Source organism: Populus trichocarpa, chromosome 15 (assembly GCF_000002775.5).
Source record: "Populus trichocarpa isolate Nisqually-1 chromosome 15, P.trichocarpa_v4.1, whole genome shotgun sequence".
Lineage (NCBI taxonomy): Eukaryota > Viridiplantae > Streptophyta > Magnoliopsida > Malpighiales > Salicaceae > Populus > Populus trichocarpa.
Window position 1 is genome coordinate 5,486,685 of NC_037299.2, and position 19,178 is coordinate 5,505,862.

Sequence of the window (19,178 nt, forward strand, 5' to 3'; positions counted from 1 at the left end):
TCAGTTTGAACAGATTTAATTTTTCGAGAAAATTGTCATTTGACGAAGACTTGAAATTGATGAAACACATTGAAGACATCAGATTTGAGGACAAGAGGATAAAACCAGATAAATTTCGTATGCGCATCCACAAAAATAACAAAATAACAAAAACCATCCGAAGATAAAATAGGAGCAGGGCCCCACACATCACTAAAAACAAGTTCAAGAGGAGCAGACGTTTTATGACCCGTATTTCCTAAAGACAGACGAGATGATTTTCCTAACGGACACGCTTGACATTGAAAATTTAAAGGATAAGAAGTACAGACAAATTTTTTATTTGATGCTAAAAGACTCAGAACACAAGAGCTGGGATGACCAAGGCGACGATGCCAAACATCGATAAAGGTGGACAGAAAGGCCTAGGGAAAACATGTGGCAAAGGACTCGGTAAGGATATAGAGGCCATCTTTACTTTGACCAAAAAGAAGAACTGCCTTGGTTATGAGATCCTTAACATAGAAAAAAAAAGAGTGAAACTAAAAAAAGACACAATTTTCACGACAAAATTGTTGAACAGATAAGAGTCTTTTCTTAATTTGTGGAAGATGTAGAATATTAGACAGAGTAAAGGTTTGTTTTGGAGTATGCAAAATTTTATGAGTTGTATTAGATATAATAAGTCCCTTACCATTACCAACATACAATTGATCATTACCAAGATAAGGGTCTGCATGTGTCATACCGACAGTGTCTAGAGTAACATATTGATTCGCACCTGTATCAGGGAACCAAGTGACAGGACTTGCTACTGAAGCATCACTAAAGGAGAGGTTGGCCGAGGCTTGATTCTCATGATGCACAAGCTGAGAGCATTGAAGTGCAGAATGTTCAATGTTGCTGCAAAGTTGGCATCTAATCTGTCGAGGCCACTGGTGTTGCCCTCCTTGTTTCTGCTGCTGCTAGTTGCCGCCGTAACTCCTGGTGTTCTGCCAAGAGGAGCTCTCATTGTTCCCACGGTAAGGCTGGCTAGGATACTGATTGTAATTGTTATAGGAGTTACCTCTCGAGGCTCCTCTTCTTCCTCTGCCCCAATGAGAAGAGGAGCCACTGCCATTAAATCCAGCGAAGGCACATTGTGCAGCATATGCAAAGGAAAGGTGTGAGGGTGTAGGCAGCAACGATGCAGTAGCCAGAATGGATTGAAGAGAGCTCCTGTGTAGAAATTCATGTGTAGACAAGTGACTATGGTCAAAATATGCAAGAGGCTTAGCTTTGGTCGACAGACTAGTAACCAAATCTCGAAATCCACTATGAAGGCCCCAAAAAACATAGAGATTGAAGTCAGTAAGGGAGATAGGTCTGCCCGTTGTAGCTAGTTTGTCAAAGAAGCCCTTAACTTTCTACAGGTAGAGAGGGACAGTATCATCACCTTGACAAAGATCCTAGAGAGAGCCATGTAATTGCATAATCCTAGAGTTGGATGGAGAGGCAAGGGCACGTTCTAAGGTGCTCCAAACACTTGCCGAAGTTGGGCACTCCACCACAAGGTGAAGAACATCAATGGAGAGGGAGGAGAGTAAAGTACTGAGTATGAGTTGATCTTGTTGTTTCCATGTGAGAAACACTTAGGAAGGGCCAGAATTAATATTGGCATTGGCGGCAATAGAGTGACTGCACAGATCAAGCGGAGAAGGGCAAGAATGCGAGCTATCAACAAACAAGAACACCCCTTGGCCAATCAGATATGGCTTCATCTGCATATGCCAAAATAGATAATTGGAATTGGTGAGTTTGAGGTTGATGACCTACTGTGTATTCAAGAGGGGAATAACAGTTGTTGTCGCAGTAGAGGGAAGCATGATTGCATTGATGTTGGGAGAAGAAGCGTTGACATTAGTGTTGGAAGAAGAAGGGCTGACAATGGTGCCAGCTGCAACAAAAATCGAAGGATCCATATTGTAAAAGATGAGTAGAAAAACAGAAGCTGACTCTAGAGCAGTAGCAAAGAGACAGCAGAAGAACGTAGATACAGTAGCACAATGAGCAAGTAATAATACGCTGATCGTGAGGCAGAAAATTAGCGTTGCAGAGAAGCAATATCGTTGCTGATGAAGGAGTGGCAAAGGACAACAAACAGAAGAGATGATTTTGTTACAAAGAAGCAGTAGAGGGGCTGCCGTTTTGAAGAATAAATCAGTGTTGCAGAGAAGCAGTAGTGTTGCAGACGATTTTGTTTGAAGCAGTAGTAATAGAAAATAATCAAAGAGGCCTTTGTTTGAAGAATAAATATGTTAAGATAAATTGACTCTAGTACCAAGTTGAAATAAGGTTTGTGATAATTAAGAGGCTTAACCTAATGAGATAGCCACATTTGCTATTTATATAATTAGAGCAGTACATGTGTTACGGTGTAGCATACTACACACAATAAGACAATACATTAATAATACAATATTTTCTATTCTAACGCACTCCATACTAACCCCTATTTTTTTTAATTTTTTCAATATTAGCTAAAGAGTTCAAAATGTTTACATACAATTTTAAATTTATTAAATGATACTGTGGACTACTTTTTTTTCTTTTAATTTTTAAAAGTGTCTAGGAATATATGTTATCATACAATTTGGAAATAAAAAAGAGTTTATAATCCCTGAAATTATTCTCTTATTTTTTTTTTATTATTTAACATTGATTTTTTATTGAATTTTTTTTTTGGATTAATCCAAATATGTCAGCATTCAAGTTGCCTTTAGATCCATGATCTGGGCTCTTTTAGTTTGTTTATTTGATTTTTTTTCTTTTGGAATAATTGTAAAAATATTGTTGCCAGTAAAATTAATAATGAGAAATTTAGTCTTTTATGTTGAATTGAGTTTTTGGAGATAATTTAGTTTTATTGGAAAATAATAAAAAATATGATTTATTTTTTTATATAAATGGGTTTGTTAGTTTAGTATTTTTTTTTTATATTACATTATATCTTTTCAATTTCTTTTTTTTACATCTTTTTTTATTTATAAATTTCTATTTTTTATTTTTTTATTTAATTTATTTTTATTTTTATAAATGTAGTTTTATTTTGCAAATAATGATCTTATTAGTCAATATAATTTTTTTTTACAAGTATCATATGATTTAACAGGGTTAGATAGAAGAAAATAAACATTAATAGAATGCATAATAGTTGGATAGAATCCAAAAAACAATTACATGGAAAAATTCCATTAAAAAATTAGGCAGACAGACATGTATTTTTCTAATTGTTTTTTTTCTTGTATATTCAATCACAACTTAGCACGATGAGTCAATTATTTGCATTATCTACACCTGTACTACTGTCAAGCTTTTAGAGAAAAGTTGGTTCGGTATTGTTATTTTCTCTGTGAGAGCAAAGATCAAGCTCCAAAAGGTGTCCTATGTTACATTTAGTCGACCTTAATCACTCACAAAAGGCAGGCGTGTCAATGTTGAATATAAATTATTCAAATGGGGGCATACGCATATGGCTGTGCAGTAAAGGATTATAATTCAATTTTTGACATCATAGAATGGGATAAGTTGTGATCAACAAATGTCGTTTGAACCCTTCTCCATGAGTAAAACGACGTCTTCTTCTCATTGTATTTGGCAAACATTTTCTTGGAAGTATTCATTTTGCATATTGAAGCATCATATCGAGGGCCCCTCCAATATTGGCATGAAAAGAAAAATTAAAATAGTTACAATGATATAAATCAAAGACTTTATGGGCTATCTAATCAAATCATAACAGAAAGATTGAATAATGCATTCGACAAACCTATCTGGTTCCTTATCATTTACACGAAGAAAGACATTTTTCAAGAGTATATGGCCCGAACTAGGATTTTTACTTCTGCCAAGACTACTATTCTGATCAATAATAGAAACAAATTAAAAGGGAAATATATTAAAACCTTAGTAAGTAATGGGTGCTATGCTGTTATGGCATGATTTCTAGCTAGCTAGTGAACGTAACCTAGACATTATGGACTTATCGCACCAAAGGTGAAATAAAAAAAGATCTTGCACTCACTTGAAATAGATCATTCTTGCTTTGAAGATAGCTCAATGATATCATGACTTCCCATCTCTTTAGTGAAGAGTCCTTAGGTTCAAACCCCCCTTTAAAAAAAAAAAAAAAAATTAGGTTCAAATCTAGAATTCAACATGCCTTAATTTTAGTAGAGATTTATAAATCTGTATGTTCTTTTGCTCTCCTCTACCTATATATATGTTGAACATCTGTTGTAGCATCTATGTTTATTTTTAATTCAAACTCTATATTTTTGTAATCGAGATTATAATGTGATGCTTTTCTAGAAAAGAGGATATATGGGTATTACAGAAAGAAGAAGAAGAAGAAGATTCTCGAGACCCTTGCGTGCAGCAAATAAATTACCGTCATTGTAATGGTGCTGTAGAAAGATTTATTTGACTGTTTGGTGTTTGTAAGTTGGACGTTTGAATTGTCAAAACCTCAACTTCATTGGATTTTTTAATATCTATAAAACAACAAAAGATATAAAGGATTTTTTCTTCATGGTCCCTTAAAATATCGTCATGTATCTATATTCAACTTAATTAAGCACATACTGAGGAGAAGGAGTCCATGGTGATTCACTATGCACTCATGCCTTATTTTTCATTCCATATAAAAATATCATTTGGTGATCATAGCAAGTTTACCCTAATATAGCAGAAACTCCCATCACAACATTTTTCTCGTGTTACAACTCTATGAAAAAATAAGTAATTTATATAATCTTAGTTAATTTCCATATCATTAAAGATCAAATTATTGTGAGCATTTTAAATGGAATAAAACTATTACAAAGACAACAACTTTTAAAAAACCCATATATTTTATCTAAGAAATCTCAAAATTCAACATGAACCTATAGATGGTCCTATAAATATTACAAATATATTGTAACTTGATATCATATAATACAAAGATTTTTTTATTGCAATAAGATTAGAGGTTTAAAAAACTAGTTCATTTATAATATTTACATTATCTAACCCTATCTAAACTTTTTAAAGTCGGATAATTTGGATATTATATATGATAATAGGTCAAAAAATCTAAAAAATAGATATTACAAGTTAGGTAGTGGGTTGGAATTTTTAAAACTCGATCAATCTGACTCAACTCGTATATTCTACATATGTTTTGTGCTTTTATATTTGATAATTTATTAAATGAGTATTTGTTTTTATTTTATTTAGAAATGTTTCGTTTTTAAAGTTTTTGATAATGAACCTCTTATTAAAATTATTTTATATAAAAAAAATTGTTTTTTTATTAGAAAAAAAAGAAATATATCTAAAATTTAATAATAGTATAAGATATAAAAATTAGATTTACTCTTAGAGGTATCATGACATATTAAGCCACAGCATAAGAAATATAGTACACCGAAATTTTTGCTTTGCGTGGAAAATGGTTCGGCCCCCTAACATATAGATTCCAAATTGAACCTTGGGAAGAGTGAAAAACCAAGAAATAATAGAATTACTCGTATAAATGTACATTTTGTTTCTTTCTTTCTTTATTTTTTTTTAAAAGGCCTTTTGATTTCATCCACAAATGGAATTTGGTACTGGCAGAGAGAGCTCACAATGGAAATGAAAGCACTTAGTCTAAGCAAGACTTTTTAGGGTTTTATGCTCTCTTCATCACCCACACTTGAAAATGGTACAATTCATCACCTTTTATTCATAGTTATCAACTTCTTGATAGCAACCTTAGAACAACTGGCTCTCCATATGATGTGGTCCTCCTAATTATGCCAGTCTATACAGGTCATGCTCAGCTATAGAGAGAGAGAGAGAGAGAGGGAGAGAGAGAGAGAGGCGATTATTGGATAAGTGGAGAAAACGGCATGTATAAATAGAAAGAAAGAAAGTACAGTACAGGGGAGGGGAGGGGAGGGGAAATGAAAGCCTGAAAAAAGAGTTTTATATTAAATAGGACCATTACCATTTCCAAATAAGATGACATATGGGGTTTTGTATTTATGGCAAGAGGTGATTGGCTAGGGTATCCTTAAGATAGTTTTAAGCACAGCAGTGGATAACATAGTACAAAGCACCAGCAAAACCCTTCCTTGACAATGTGCTTGTGATGGAGATGGTTGTATGAATTATGAAAGAGAGAGTATGCTTTCTTTTTTTATTATAATTATAATTATTATAGAAGAAATTATAAGATTTGAGGTTTTTATTGTACATACATTGTTTCTTCTTTTACATTTCACTGCTCACATCATTGCCACTTTTTTTTTCCTTGTATGCCTTAAATTTTTTCCACTTTATATATACTGTATCATTAATTTTTTTTTTTTTCAAATTTATCAGTGTAAATTATGTTGAAATCGTTCTACATGTTAGGATCTATTTTTAATTATATGCTCTCACGTGTCCCATATGCCATTCGATATTTTGATGTTAAATTGAAAACTAAATTAACAAAATTGAGTTTTATTCTGTTTTAATAAATAAAAAATTAAAAGAACAAGGATTAAATTGATATTTAAAAAAATAGAACCCCTTCCAACTTATACTATTCAAAAGGCATGAAAAAGTTCATCTAGGTCCCCCAAGTTTTAATTTTTTTCATATTCGATCCCCATTCTTTAGGATTTTGATGCTTTGATCCATAAGGTTTTCTCTCATTTCAGTCAACCTTGGATGTTTACAAAAGAAAAAGAAAGTCATTGAAAAAATAAAAAGAGATAGAAAGCTCTTGAATGACTAAATTTCAACTACAAATAGTTACAATTTTTATGTTATTGGATTCATCTTTAAAATGGAGCTCGATAAGGGTGTTTCTACCATCAATAATGCTTGACAAGATAGATTAAGACTCGAAAAGATTTTTAATTTGGTTTAATTTTGAGTTTTTTTTTATCAAATTAAAATGTGTTTTGTGGTTAAGAATGGGTTTTAGAAGTCCATATAATGTTTTTTCATGTTTTTTTGTTAAAAAGGGTTGGAATTTGATATTTTAGAGTTTAAAAACTTGAATTTTGATTTTTCGATCACTAGAGCCACAACTAGCAATTAAAAAACATTGTAGGTGGATAACACATTGTTTGTGCTATATATAGGCAGATGAATTTTTATCCATCGTTTTTTTTTTAAAAAAAAAAAACAGATATGCTAGGATTGGCCAACCACGTTTAAGTGCGCTTGGGCTATATAATTTTGGACCGAACGAATAGGTAGATCTTTCCGGCCCAAGAGCCTAGCTTTTTTTTCAATGGCACCTTTTTTTATATTTTATAATATAATTCACTTTAAATAAGTTTATTATAATATATTTAAATAATTATCTAATTATGTCATAGTTTTGAAATAATATTAGATATCTTTATGGTAATATTAATCTAATATGTTTAATTTCTTAAAAACTTTCATATATTTTTTATTGAATTTACTATTCATATATTTGTGTATAAATTATCAATTATGACTTTTAATTGAAATTTTCTTTTAAGATTATGATGAATTTTAGTTTAAAAAACAATACTTCTCATAAAAAAAATACATGTTTTGTATAATAATAATAATAATAATAATAATAATAGAAGCTTTGATGAAAGAGATACATCTTTTCCTTCTTATTTCAAAACAATAGAATTTTTTTGAATTTCTATTTTAACCACCTTCATTTTGTATTCAATAAACTATACTACTAATAAAAAATATTTTTTTAACTAAGAAAAAACATTAATAAGAAAATAGAATTTTGTTTTTTCAAAATCTAAATTATTGTTTATCTTATGCATATCCATATTTATTCCCATATAATTACATGTATCACAAATTAAATATTTACATGTGCATCTATTCATTGATTCTTATAATAAAAATCAGCTTATCATATTACTATTTAATCTGTGTTAATATTTTTTTTAATTTATTAATTTATAATTTTTAAATTCATTTAATTAAAAATAAATATAATCTTTTTAATTTTTATTTAATTTTTTTATAATATTAAAAAAATATCCACAACAACAATATGTTCATTTATATTGTAAATTAATTTAGGATTTTTTTCGCAAGGCAACGCGGGATGCACATAATAGTTAGCTCCTAAACCAATAAGTACGCATGGGTTTGGAAAGAACCCAACAAGCAACATTCTCGCATAGACTTAGACTTGATAGAAAGACACGAGTGAGTGTGCGTGATGGCCTGATGGGGTTTCCCTTTTAAATGAAAGCGACATGTATGTCCTGTATACATTCACAGTCAAAGCAAGCATTGGCTCTAATGACTCATGACAGGCTCACAATAATACGCCCTTTGAGTTTAGGAAATAAGTATCCTTCCATTCTAGGGTTAGACACAGCTAGCCACGTGGAAGATTAAAAATGAAATACAACTACTATGAACCATAAGAATCTTGTCCTGTGACAGACAACCAACACTCCCACAAGAGCGCACACACACAAACTCCTTGGTCTGTTGAAAGAAGGGGAGTTCAATGTTCAAGTCTCATCTCACCTGCTAGCAACCACGTGAAGTGGCACCAATACTAGGTGTTTCCTGTCCACTCACTTCCCACAACATTGCCTGTTTTCTTTCTCTCTTTCCCTTTCATGCTTTTAAGCCCAAAAAAAACACCAACTTTTTAAACAAAAGAAAAAAAATGATTTTAAAGAAAAAGATGGTTCTTTGTCTCCCATAAATCCCCTCTCCTGGGATGCCTTAACTCCCACGATCATCATTCAAATCCCCACCTAGATCCCCACCCCCCTCCCCCTCCCCCTATCTCCCATTCTTACATCCCCCCCACCCTCATGGACATGTAGTACTTGTGCTGTGATATGTCTTTCTCACGCTTAGTCGGAAGGTAAATGGATTTCCCCTGTCTTTCTCTATCCTAAACTCACCAAACATAATTGTTATAAAACAAGCATACACACACGATTAAACAGTGGCAACAGCTGTCTTTCTCAAGCTAGCTAGCTAGGTGCTCACTGAGAGAGGGGGGAAAGGGAAAAAGAGATAAGGAAACAGTAACAAATTGCTGTCTTTCTCACTTATGATTTCCATTGTTTGCAGATAAAGTGAATTTGAAAAGGATGGACTTGAACTAGAGAAGTGGAGAACTCTTTCCACAGGAGGCAGTTTAGGCAAGAGTACATTGGTGCACATGTCATTCTCAAGCTACTAGTCCACCGGGTAGCTCTACGGCGGATAGGTGTTTTTTGGTGCAATTACAAAGCTCAAATGTTTCCATTAAGCAACAATGGCAATGACCCCATGTCCTATAATGACCAACAAGCTTATAACATGCCCTTTTTCAGTGATATCATTTCCAATTCCAAACAATATGTGCCTCCTCCTTTATCTTTCTGCCACTTGCCCTCTCCTTTTTTTGCCTATGATCAGCTAGAATTAGAAGACCATTCTATTTTTCTCCAGCAAAACTATGACCTTTTACTTCACCAGCAACCCTTGAGAACTGCAGCTACCAGTACTACTCCCTCTCAGAGTACTGTTGTTAATAACATGGTGGATTACAACAAAAATGACGTTATTGAGATAACGGAAATCTGCAACAAGCAATCCAACAGCAGCACTGATCAGATCCCAAGAAAGAGATCTTCTAAGAAAGATCGACACAGCAAGATTAACACGGCTCAAGGACCAAGAGATCGGAGGATGAGATTGTCGCTAAAGGTTGCCAGAGAGTTCTTTGATCTGCAAGACAAGCTACGCTTTGATAAAGCAAGCAAGACTGTAGAATGGTTACTCACACAGGCAAGAACTGAAATCAAAAAACTATCTAGTGGCTTCCCCGTTATGAATTATAGCTGCAGTGTTGGCACCAAGAGTGCATCTTCTACTTCTGAGTGTGAAGTGCTGTCCGAAATCCATATTGACTCTACCCTTAAAGTGAGCAGTGTTTCTAAGGGTAAATCCTCACTATGTGTCAAGAAAGAGAGGAGGACTAGTAGAGCTTCATCATCACGTAAAGCTCTATTAAACCCTTTTGCAAAGGAATCAAGGGAGAAGGCAAGGGAGAGGGCAAGGGAGAGAACGAAAGAAAAGTTGCGGAGTCGAAGTCGAAGCCTCGATGAATCGAAGCTTTGTGAATTAGAAGCAGTGAACGATGAATTCAATCAATTCGCAGGTTGTTGGAGTCCATTCGAAACAGGTGATCAAGAATCAGGTACTCACAATATCAATCCTTCCTTAGAAGTCCAACTGGCTGAAGCTGAAGTGCCGTTCTATCAAGAGCAAGAGCAAGAGCAATTAGATACTCGTGAGGGGATGATTGATGAAACCTTGGTGAATATGGGCAAGTGGAGTCCCTCTCTTCCCAATCATCCACACAAAAATGGAATTCCTCAAGAGGTAAGCTCCAAAAGGGAAATTTCTTTATTTTCCAAGATGTTAGGTTTGATTTTGCTTAATTACTCTATTGAAATTAGTTGATACACCTGTTATTCAGATTTCTGACCATATTTATATATATATAAAATTGGTTGCAGAATCAATTCACAGACTTTCAATATCCTTTGTACAAAACATGGGATCATGAGGCCTACAACATTGACGGTATGTGCTAGCATGGATATTCATCTTTCTCACCCTTGATGTGTCAAGTACTGGACAAAGATTTGAAGAATACTATGTATGGCTTGTCTATCTGTTTGGAGTGTAACATAAAAGTTGTATCTTCTCATCATGAGATTTTCTTGTGAAGTGTTTTTTCAATGATTGTTAACTAGTTAATTTTTATTTTTTTAATGAAATCAAGTGTTGTGTGTTTCTTTTGTCTTAGCTCCATATAGTAAGCATATAACTCCTGGGATATATTCTTTGAAACTGCAAAAGAGAGCTTCATATATATTAAAAAATCACAGATTTTTCTGTCCTTTTATATTCTTCTAGGGTTAGCTCTCTACTATTTATCTCTTAATATGCAATTCTTAGGCTCTGCAGAACTTCCTAGGTCCAATTAGCCCACTTGATTGGATCGAAAAAAAAAAAAAACAAAAAAACCTTCAAGGAAAAATGATTGAATAGACGAAAGGGTCATTCACTGTCCACTTTCAAGTGTATCAGGTGCCCATACAGAAATTTCAACGCATGCATCTATGATCTCATATATCTTTAATTAGTTGAAACGAAAGGGTTGCAAGTTCAACCGTTGATAAATTTGTTGCGTGCAAGCAGTGGATTTGAACTCTTTTGTAACTTACAAGCTTGAATTGAGCCTGTGCTGGAACATTAAAATTAATGAACTATTGAATTTCAATACTAATGTTCTGATATTCTTAAATTTCAGAATAATTAAGTTCTGTAATCCATAGCAATAGAAATTATGATTGGTTTCTACCAGATTTTGATAGGCTAGTTCCCTGAGATACTTTCTTATACTATTAGTGGAATCAAGGAGATGCGATGAAGGAAAATTTCAATTCAAGAGTTCATATTCTTTATTTTGTGGTTGTCAATATGAACAGAACTTTTCTTCTTTTAATCACACGCGCATATATATATATATATGGTACCAAAATTGATGAGAGGTAACAGAAAATGTTGATTTATACATGAATCGTTCACTTGGAAATTTACTTTCAAGACACCATATGGTAATAATGTATATTCCTTTATGCTCACTTGTTTTCAGGCAAAATGATTTAAGATTTGTAGTGACTATGGAACAATTCACTTTTGTAGTACATGAGCTAATATATTGTACGTATGTGATCACAAATTAATACTTGGCGAATGAACAATATTACATGAAAATAAACGATCTCCAAAAATATTTCATCACCGTTTTGTGGAAAGATTTAATCACAAGCAACGCAGATGATCTAGCGAAATTTAAGTTAAATTAGTAACATAAAAGGTACTTTATATCTATGGAATGCACATCCAATAACGTTATGAACTAAGATTCTGAAAAAAGGGTTTTTTTTCTTTTTCTATAAAGAAGAGGTTCGAATCAGAAACTTATTGAAAAAAGAAATGTTAATATTAATTAAAAAAATACTAACAAATAAAGTTACCAACGTGGAAAACTTCCAAGAGGTTATGATATTTGTTTCATGTCCTTATCTTATCCTTCGAAGGGTTAATAATTTCTACTAGCTGTAAATATTTGAGGGAATGGCATCTCGGTGTCCACATGAGTTTCTCTAATGAATTGCTACCAAATTAAAAGAGTTAATTATCCGTGCAATATTTATATATTTTTTAATGATTATACTGTATGCCTTGTGTTAAAAACATCCTTCAAATTAAGGCCTGCTACAAAAGAAATTCAATTGGATTTTAATTAAAATTCCATAAACTAACTAAATTACCTCTATTCAGATGAAAAGGTATCAAGAATAAACAATATACACCCAGACTTGTTCCAACGAACCAAAAACCAAATATCCAGAATTTAAAAGATTCTAGATTTATTGGCAACAAAATGAAAAGAAAGAACCCAACCCAATCAACTAAGAACTCGTGCTTCAGTGGAATTTTTTTTTAAAAAAAAAACAATTAGAGAGTTGCCTCTAGTTAGATAGAGAGAAGAATCTTCAGTGGAATTTGTAAAACAAGGATTCATATTTTCTTAGAGACAAGCTTAGGGTGATACCTCTAGTTATATAGATCGATAGAGAGATGAATACATAATAAGAGGAATCCTTTTTTATAATAAAGTGTGTTGAAAGTAATTAACTCAATTTGAGAATGCAAATAAGAAAACATAATCCCTTTAAAAAGCCCTTGAATTGCAGTTAGATAGCATATAATTCCACTGCTAACTGTATAAAATTAGCAAGTTGTTTCAGCATTAAAATGCTAGGCAGTGTCTGAAAGTCAAGTCATGAATTTACTTAGGATACTAATTTCAATAGTTCATGAAAATATAAAGTTAATTGTAACATAACTAGCATATATGGAATTATATTATACTTGTAACAATTTTCCCTTCAAGAACTTGAATTAAAGATATAGGTACTCTTGGTCTCCCATTGGCGGCACGCGGCCCTTTCATTCTTCTTCTTCTTCTTCTGTTTCTTTTATTTCATTTTACTGTTTTGATGTTAACTCAAATCTAGATTTGATTTATTTTTTACTATTTTTTAGAGGATCATGGATATTGAGTTGTGCCCTTTTAGAATAAAATCTCAACTTCGGTATGTTATGGTGGTTGTCTCTTGTTGGTTGGAAAATATTGACCATGTTTGACCATTTTGGATGGTTAAATCTTATATTATTAAGACCCGGTGACGAAGTAGTGCACCTCGTTTCTATTAATTTACAATAGTTTAAGCTCAATTATGTATGTATTTTGTAAAATAAAATACCCTTTTTTATGAATGGGATCATAATTATTATTTAATTATGATCTCATTCATGAAAAGAAAAATAAAACCTATCTTATTTTGTTATTCTTGATCCATTTAGTAAAAGTGAAATTGAATTAGTAAAAGATTGCTTGTGTCACTGGGGTACGTACGGTCTTATTTAGTTATTTCAAGGGATTGTGTAATTATTACAGTGCCTTCAAGTTTATGAAATAATAAGATGGTATTTAATAACTCTATTTAACAATTCATTTGTTATGAAATAAATCGTACTGTATATTCTTCTTTGGAAGTAACAACATGTATACTTTTCGAGTCATATTTATAATTGAACAACAATTAATGTTAGTAACTAACATGATTATGGGATAATTAGTTAAGTTGGTAGGTAAGAAGATAAATTATTATAATTCAGTAAAAATAAAATTTTTAATAATTTGTAATTAATTTGGAGGCATTATAATGTAATAGAATAACAGTAACAAGCTCCGTGTGTCGCCTTATATTCACTCACAACTAGTCCTCCATAATTAATTTAGCAAAGATTACTTAACTCTCGTAAAAGGAGAAATTAAACCTCCGAATTGAGCACGTAAAATGTTTGAAATATATATGATTAGTATGATTTATAAAAACATCAAAATAAAAATGTGAAGAACTGACCTCCCTTAATTATGGTGTGCGGAATGAAGTTTATCTTCCAATCAAGCATCACGACCAAAAAAAATCATTGCCTAGGCCCACCATCTTCAAGTTATATTGGTTGGCATGTGGAATGGGAAGGAAATAGTCATGATAGCATTGCCCGGTTGATAACTAGCCCAGGCATCCATTTAACCTTTCGGTCCTTTTCTTTTGTGGTTCACCGAGACATACGTACAGACACATGTGGCAACCAGTGTCAATCATCCTCATAACATACCAGGCAAATAAGAGAATGCTATCTCGCATTATGCACCACATATCTTCGGTAGGTGACTGCGTCAATGGCGTGTGCGCCTTGGGCAACTTTGGATAAGATAATACTTAGAAGAAAAAAAAAAAAGCACAATCAATCCAATTGTTTTTATATATCAACTAGTTCATAGATTATTGTATCTAAAATTCAGAGTTTTGGCTATTAGTCTGTGATGATAGGAGAAATGGACATGTTTAGTGAGAAACTTTCAATTGGAATGACATCGAATAAAGTTCAGGGAGATATAGAGTGGTATAGACTTGTGACAAGTATTAATTGGCATTTTAAATGCTTGTATATCTTCCCATTTGCTTGTGCGAATTAAGGGAAAGAAAGCAAAGAAATCAGGGATAGCAAAGTTGGAGAAGAACACATCACCTGTATAGCTGTTGACTATATGTCATCGGTGAAGGTTTGGATTTGTATATCTTTTTGGATTTGATGGGGGTGAGGAGTAGGATGATGGATCCGGGATATAAATGTTGAACTTGGAAAGAAACAGCATGCACGAAAAGTCAGGACATCATAGCTAGTCCCAAACCAGTTCTAAAGAAACAAAACAGACATCTGAGGAAGGACACTCAGATTCTAACGAAAAAGGCATAGATTCCTCTATCCTGTGTACTTCTTTAACAGATTGCCATATGGTTTTGTCTTGTGAAGCTGTGAGGATGCCAGTGAATATTCTTTTCCTTACGGACCCTCCAATAAGATCGGACATAGATGGATTGAGCATCGCGGTCTCTGTGCTGACTTCATAGCATGCAGAAGAATATTATAGAAAAAAAATTTATGTGGAGTAAATAATTGGTTTCCAACATGATTGTTGGCTTATATTCAATAAGTTTAGTGAATAATCTTGTGCTTCTTAAGGATTTTAATTAATCATCATAACATTCCAAACAAGTAACAAGGAGGGGGAAAGAGCAAGAATTAGGTTAATAATTGCATTGACTTACCTATATATGTTGCAGAAGTGTAACTAAAATTTCAAGAAAGAATTTTATGGGTCCAATTTGTTCGAGCTGCAATCAATTTTAATATTTGCATTGTAAAATTCAATCTTGCCAGGATGCAATACCCAACGAATACTTCAATTTCTTGTGATTGTATGACCTATAATTTTCTTTCTTTTTCTTTTTCTTTTTCTTTTTCTTTTTTCCTTTCATATTTTGCTCCGCTGATAAATATAGCCTGAAAGGTGAATGCTAAATTAACATATGGTACAACAGCTTGGCTTTTTCAATACAGTAATTGATGGTTTCACTTTACTTCTTAAAAATTTTGAGGATTTTTTTTTAATTTTATTTTTTAATATTAAATTTATTGGGTATAGAGCTTCATAATTTATTTTGATTTATCTGTTATGTAGTTATTTTAGTTTCATGACCAAGATCGCAAGTTTTGCGGGTTAATCGTGTTGACTCAGGTTATTTTTTTTATCTATTTTTTAAGCATTGTTTTTTAATTTTATTATTTAATATTGGATTGATTGAGAATCAGGTTTTATAAAAAAAACATTTATTCGATTTCCATGGAATTGGTCCTGGTTTTCTGAGCCGGGTTTGGCAAGTTAACCCGGGTTAACTCTGGTCTTTTTTTATCCTTTTTTTATTTGATTTTTTTTCAATTTAATCCTTCAAAATTGGGTTTATTGTAATTGAAATTTATATATAAAAAAAATTATTTGTTTTTTAAGGGGTTCTCGGTTTTATGACCCGGGTCATGAATTAAGCTGGTTGACTCAGTTTTCTTTTCTTTTTTTATTTGATTTTTTTAATTTCATCCTTCAATATTATGTTAATTGGTAATTAGGCTTCATAATTTGTTTTAGTTTGCAATCATAAGGTTATTCCAATCTCATGACCTCAATTACAGGTTTGATCGGTTGACTCGGGTGGTTTTTTTTTTTAATTTCACCTTTCAATATTAGATTGATTGAAAATTGAATTTCATAATTTGTTTCGGTTTACTTTCTATAAAGTTATCCCGGTTTTATGATTCATGTTTGGCAAGTGAATCCAAGTTGATTCAACTCATTTTTTTATCTAAATTTTATTTTAAATTTTATCATTCAATATTTGATTGATTAAGAATTGAGTTTTTTTTTTACTTTCTATAAAGTTATCATAGTCTCATGATCTGGATATCAGATTTGACAGATTAACTCGAGTTGATTTGAATCGATCTAATATATATGTTATTGTTTTAATATTTATAAAAATATGTTGTACTAATTTTTTTAAGTTAATTAAATTATATTTTAAATCATCATGTTACATTAAATCAATTCTTATATAATTTTTTTATTATAAAAATATATTAATAAAACCTAAATATTTTTTTAATACTAAAAAAAAAAAAAAAACTAATTTGAATGGCAGCGCAGCGTGGGAAGAATCTAGTACATGCTATAGCTATACATGCCAGGTGACCATATACGATTTAGAGAAAAAGCAAGACTTGAAATGAGAGGAAGCACATGGCTTTTATGTGCTGTACCGTATGTGATCCATGATTCATCACTTCACGAGTTAGCTAGCAGCTTCATAATTGACTGCTTGTCATGTTGACAATAATTCTTAACAGCAGAAACTAAATTAAAAGGACTACTTAATTATGATGGATGCAATTCTCATGAAGATTAAGGGGAAAAAAGATAATAATAATTCCAAATTTAATTAGATGAAATGAGAACCACACTCAAACAGAATACCTTACAAATGCAATGACCGCAGCAAGATCATGTTTCTTCTGCGCATAGCAAACTATTATTATTTTTTATTTTAGTTTAACGTGGGTGTTCGGGTCAGTTTCGTGTACCTCGACTAATTCCACGGGCCCTGAAGTTAATGACCATGTAAGCCTCCAGTGGCCATCATATGAGCAACCATAGGACTCGAATCTGAGACTATAAAGGGAGCAAATCTCTTGATCTCAAGTTTTTATCACTGAACTACCACCTAAATTATTATTATTTATTTTTATTAGTAGTAGTTAATTATTTGCTTTTTTTATGTAAACGAATAATTAGACATGGCCTTGGTAAAATTCATTGCACCGAGTTAGTATATTCACAACATGAAAGCAACTCATCATCTGACATTCAAGAAGAAGAAGAAGACAAACGTAGCCGCACTGTAAAGATTCTCAGGAACAAGAAAAAAAAAATAGTAATCAAAATAATCTTCAGTGGTAAAAGTGCTTTTCTATGGGCTATCAGTACAGAGACTCAAGTTTATTTTCTTACTTTCTAAACAGTGCCAAACAATCAACTTTGTAATTTGGATAGCTGTTCTTTACCAAACTAGCGTTCCCCTGCTAGCAAAAGGTTAAATTATTGGATGAGATAGTTTTAATAATCAAGTAGTTATCGGTTTAAAATTCATCATCCTTATTTATTTGATAATAAATTAAGTATAAGATAATATGAATCTGTATAAATTTCAAGAACTTTCACTTGAGGAAATATGTTAGAAAATAATATAAATAATATCTTGAGACCTCACCTAACAGCTTAAACTATTAGGTGAGATGATTCTTTAACAAAAAGGTTGATCAATCTTCAAATTTTATACATTTTATTAAAAAAAACAACTGATTTCGTAAAATATTTAATCACCAATGTTTTACAATCACTATTACTACTATTACTACCACTCGATCACAACTATTACCCATAGTTATAAAACTCGACCCTTCCTAACAAGTCGACTGAGGTCCCTAGCAACCCGAGACCTTGAATGAGATTCAAATCACAAAACTTAAGCAACCCGTCTAGTCAACCCGAAATCTAGTGTAACCAAGATTAGACCCAACTTTATATATATATATATATATATATATATATATATATATTTATAAACCCTAAAAATATAAAATTACTTCATAAATACTTAGTCTTGCGTATCTTTTTTTATAACTTACATCCACGTAGATTGTTTCTTAACTTTTTTATGAGAGATAATTATATTACACTTCATATTTTCTTATAGTCTATATCTACATAAATTATTTTTTAATTTTTTAATGTGGGATAACTATATATAATTTATATTTACATAAATTATTTCTTAACTTTTTGATATGTGATAACTATATACTACATTTTATGTCTTATATTTTTTTATATAACTTACATCCACATATATTGTTTCGAAATTTTTATATATGAGATATTAAAATCTCAAACATAATTTTTTTTTTATTTTCCTATTCAATTTGTGTGACCCAATACCCGATCTCTTGATCAAATCAACCCCTAATACCAGATTTAATAACTATGTTATTAACACCACCACCATGGTTGTTGCCAACCATTACCATCATGCGCTTTGCAAACACCATCACCTACTATCATCAACACCATTCCATCAGGAGAATATATTTTTACCATCATTTTCTCCTTCTATTTTTCATAATTAATAACCACTACCATCATCAACACCCTTACAATTATAAAAAAAATCTTTACTATCATTACCACCATCACCATTTTTTTTTCTATCATATTTTTATATTATTATTTATCAAATATTATAAAATTTACTACAAGTAAAATATTTATACAAAATAAATTCCTTAGAAATTAAGAGTTCTTTTATCTAATTTTCGAGGTTCGCTTTTCTAATTTACCTTCATAGACGTTCATATTTAATTATACTTCTTGCAATACCTTCTTTATATATTTTAGAAATTATCACTCTTGATAATTTTTTGAATTTATAATATTTCTAATTCGCAACACTAAAATATGCAAGAGCGTTGAGTTAAGCGCACATGTTAATAATCAAAATTCTGCATGCGATACACATCTGGTGATGGTACCAGCACCATGGAATTCAAGTCAATCAGCATTAATGCTTTTACAA

The 19,178-nt window shown here is 31.8% G+C and overlaps 1 protein-coding gene across 2 annotated transcripts; it reads left to right on the forward strand.

Moving 5' to 3' along the window:
* The first annotated feature begins 8,754 nt into the window (after positions 1-8,754).
* Positions 8,755-10,803, forward strand: LOC7453851 (transcription factor TCP12). 2 transcript variants are annotated; one of them, XM_024586477.2, is made up of 3 exons: positions 8,755-8,875; positions 9,088-10,386; positions 10,524-10,803. In XM_024586477.2, the coding sequence occupies exons 2-3, from the start codon at positions 9,256-9,258 to the stop codon at positions 10,599-10,601; spliced, it is 1,209 nt and encodes a 402-aa protein (XP_024442245.1). In that variant the 5' UTR covers positions 8,755-8,875; positions 9,088-9,255; the 3' UTR covers positions 10,602-10,803. The 2 variants fall into 2 exon arrangements, with proteins under 2 accessions (XP_024442245.1, XP_002322035.2); XM_002321999.4 differs by lacking the exon at positions 8,755-8,875 and having other exon boundaries at positions 8,906-10,386.
* Positions 10,804-19,178: the final 8,375 nt, after the last annotated feature.

Excerpts from the sequence above, each read along its gene's own strand:
- LOC7453851 (XM_024586477.2), top strand. The coding sequence starts at position 9,256 with ATGTTTCCATTAAGCAACAATGGCAATGACCCCATGTCCTATAATGAC. Across the intron at positions 10,387-10,523 it reads AAAATGGAATTCCTCAAGAG|AATCAATTCACAGACTTTCA; the intron begins GTAAGCTCCAAA and ends AATTGGTTGCAG.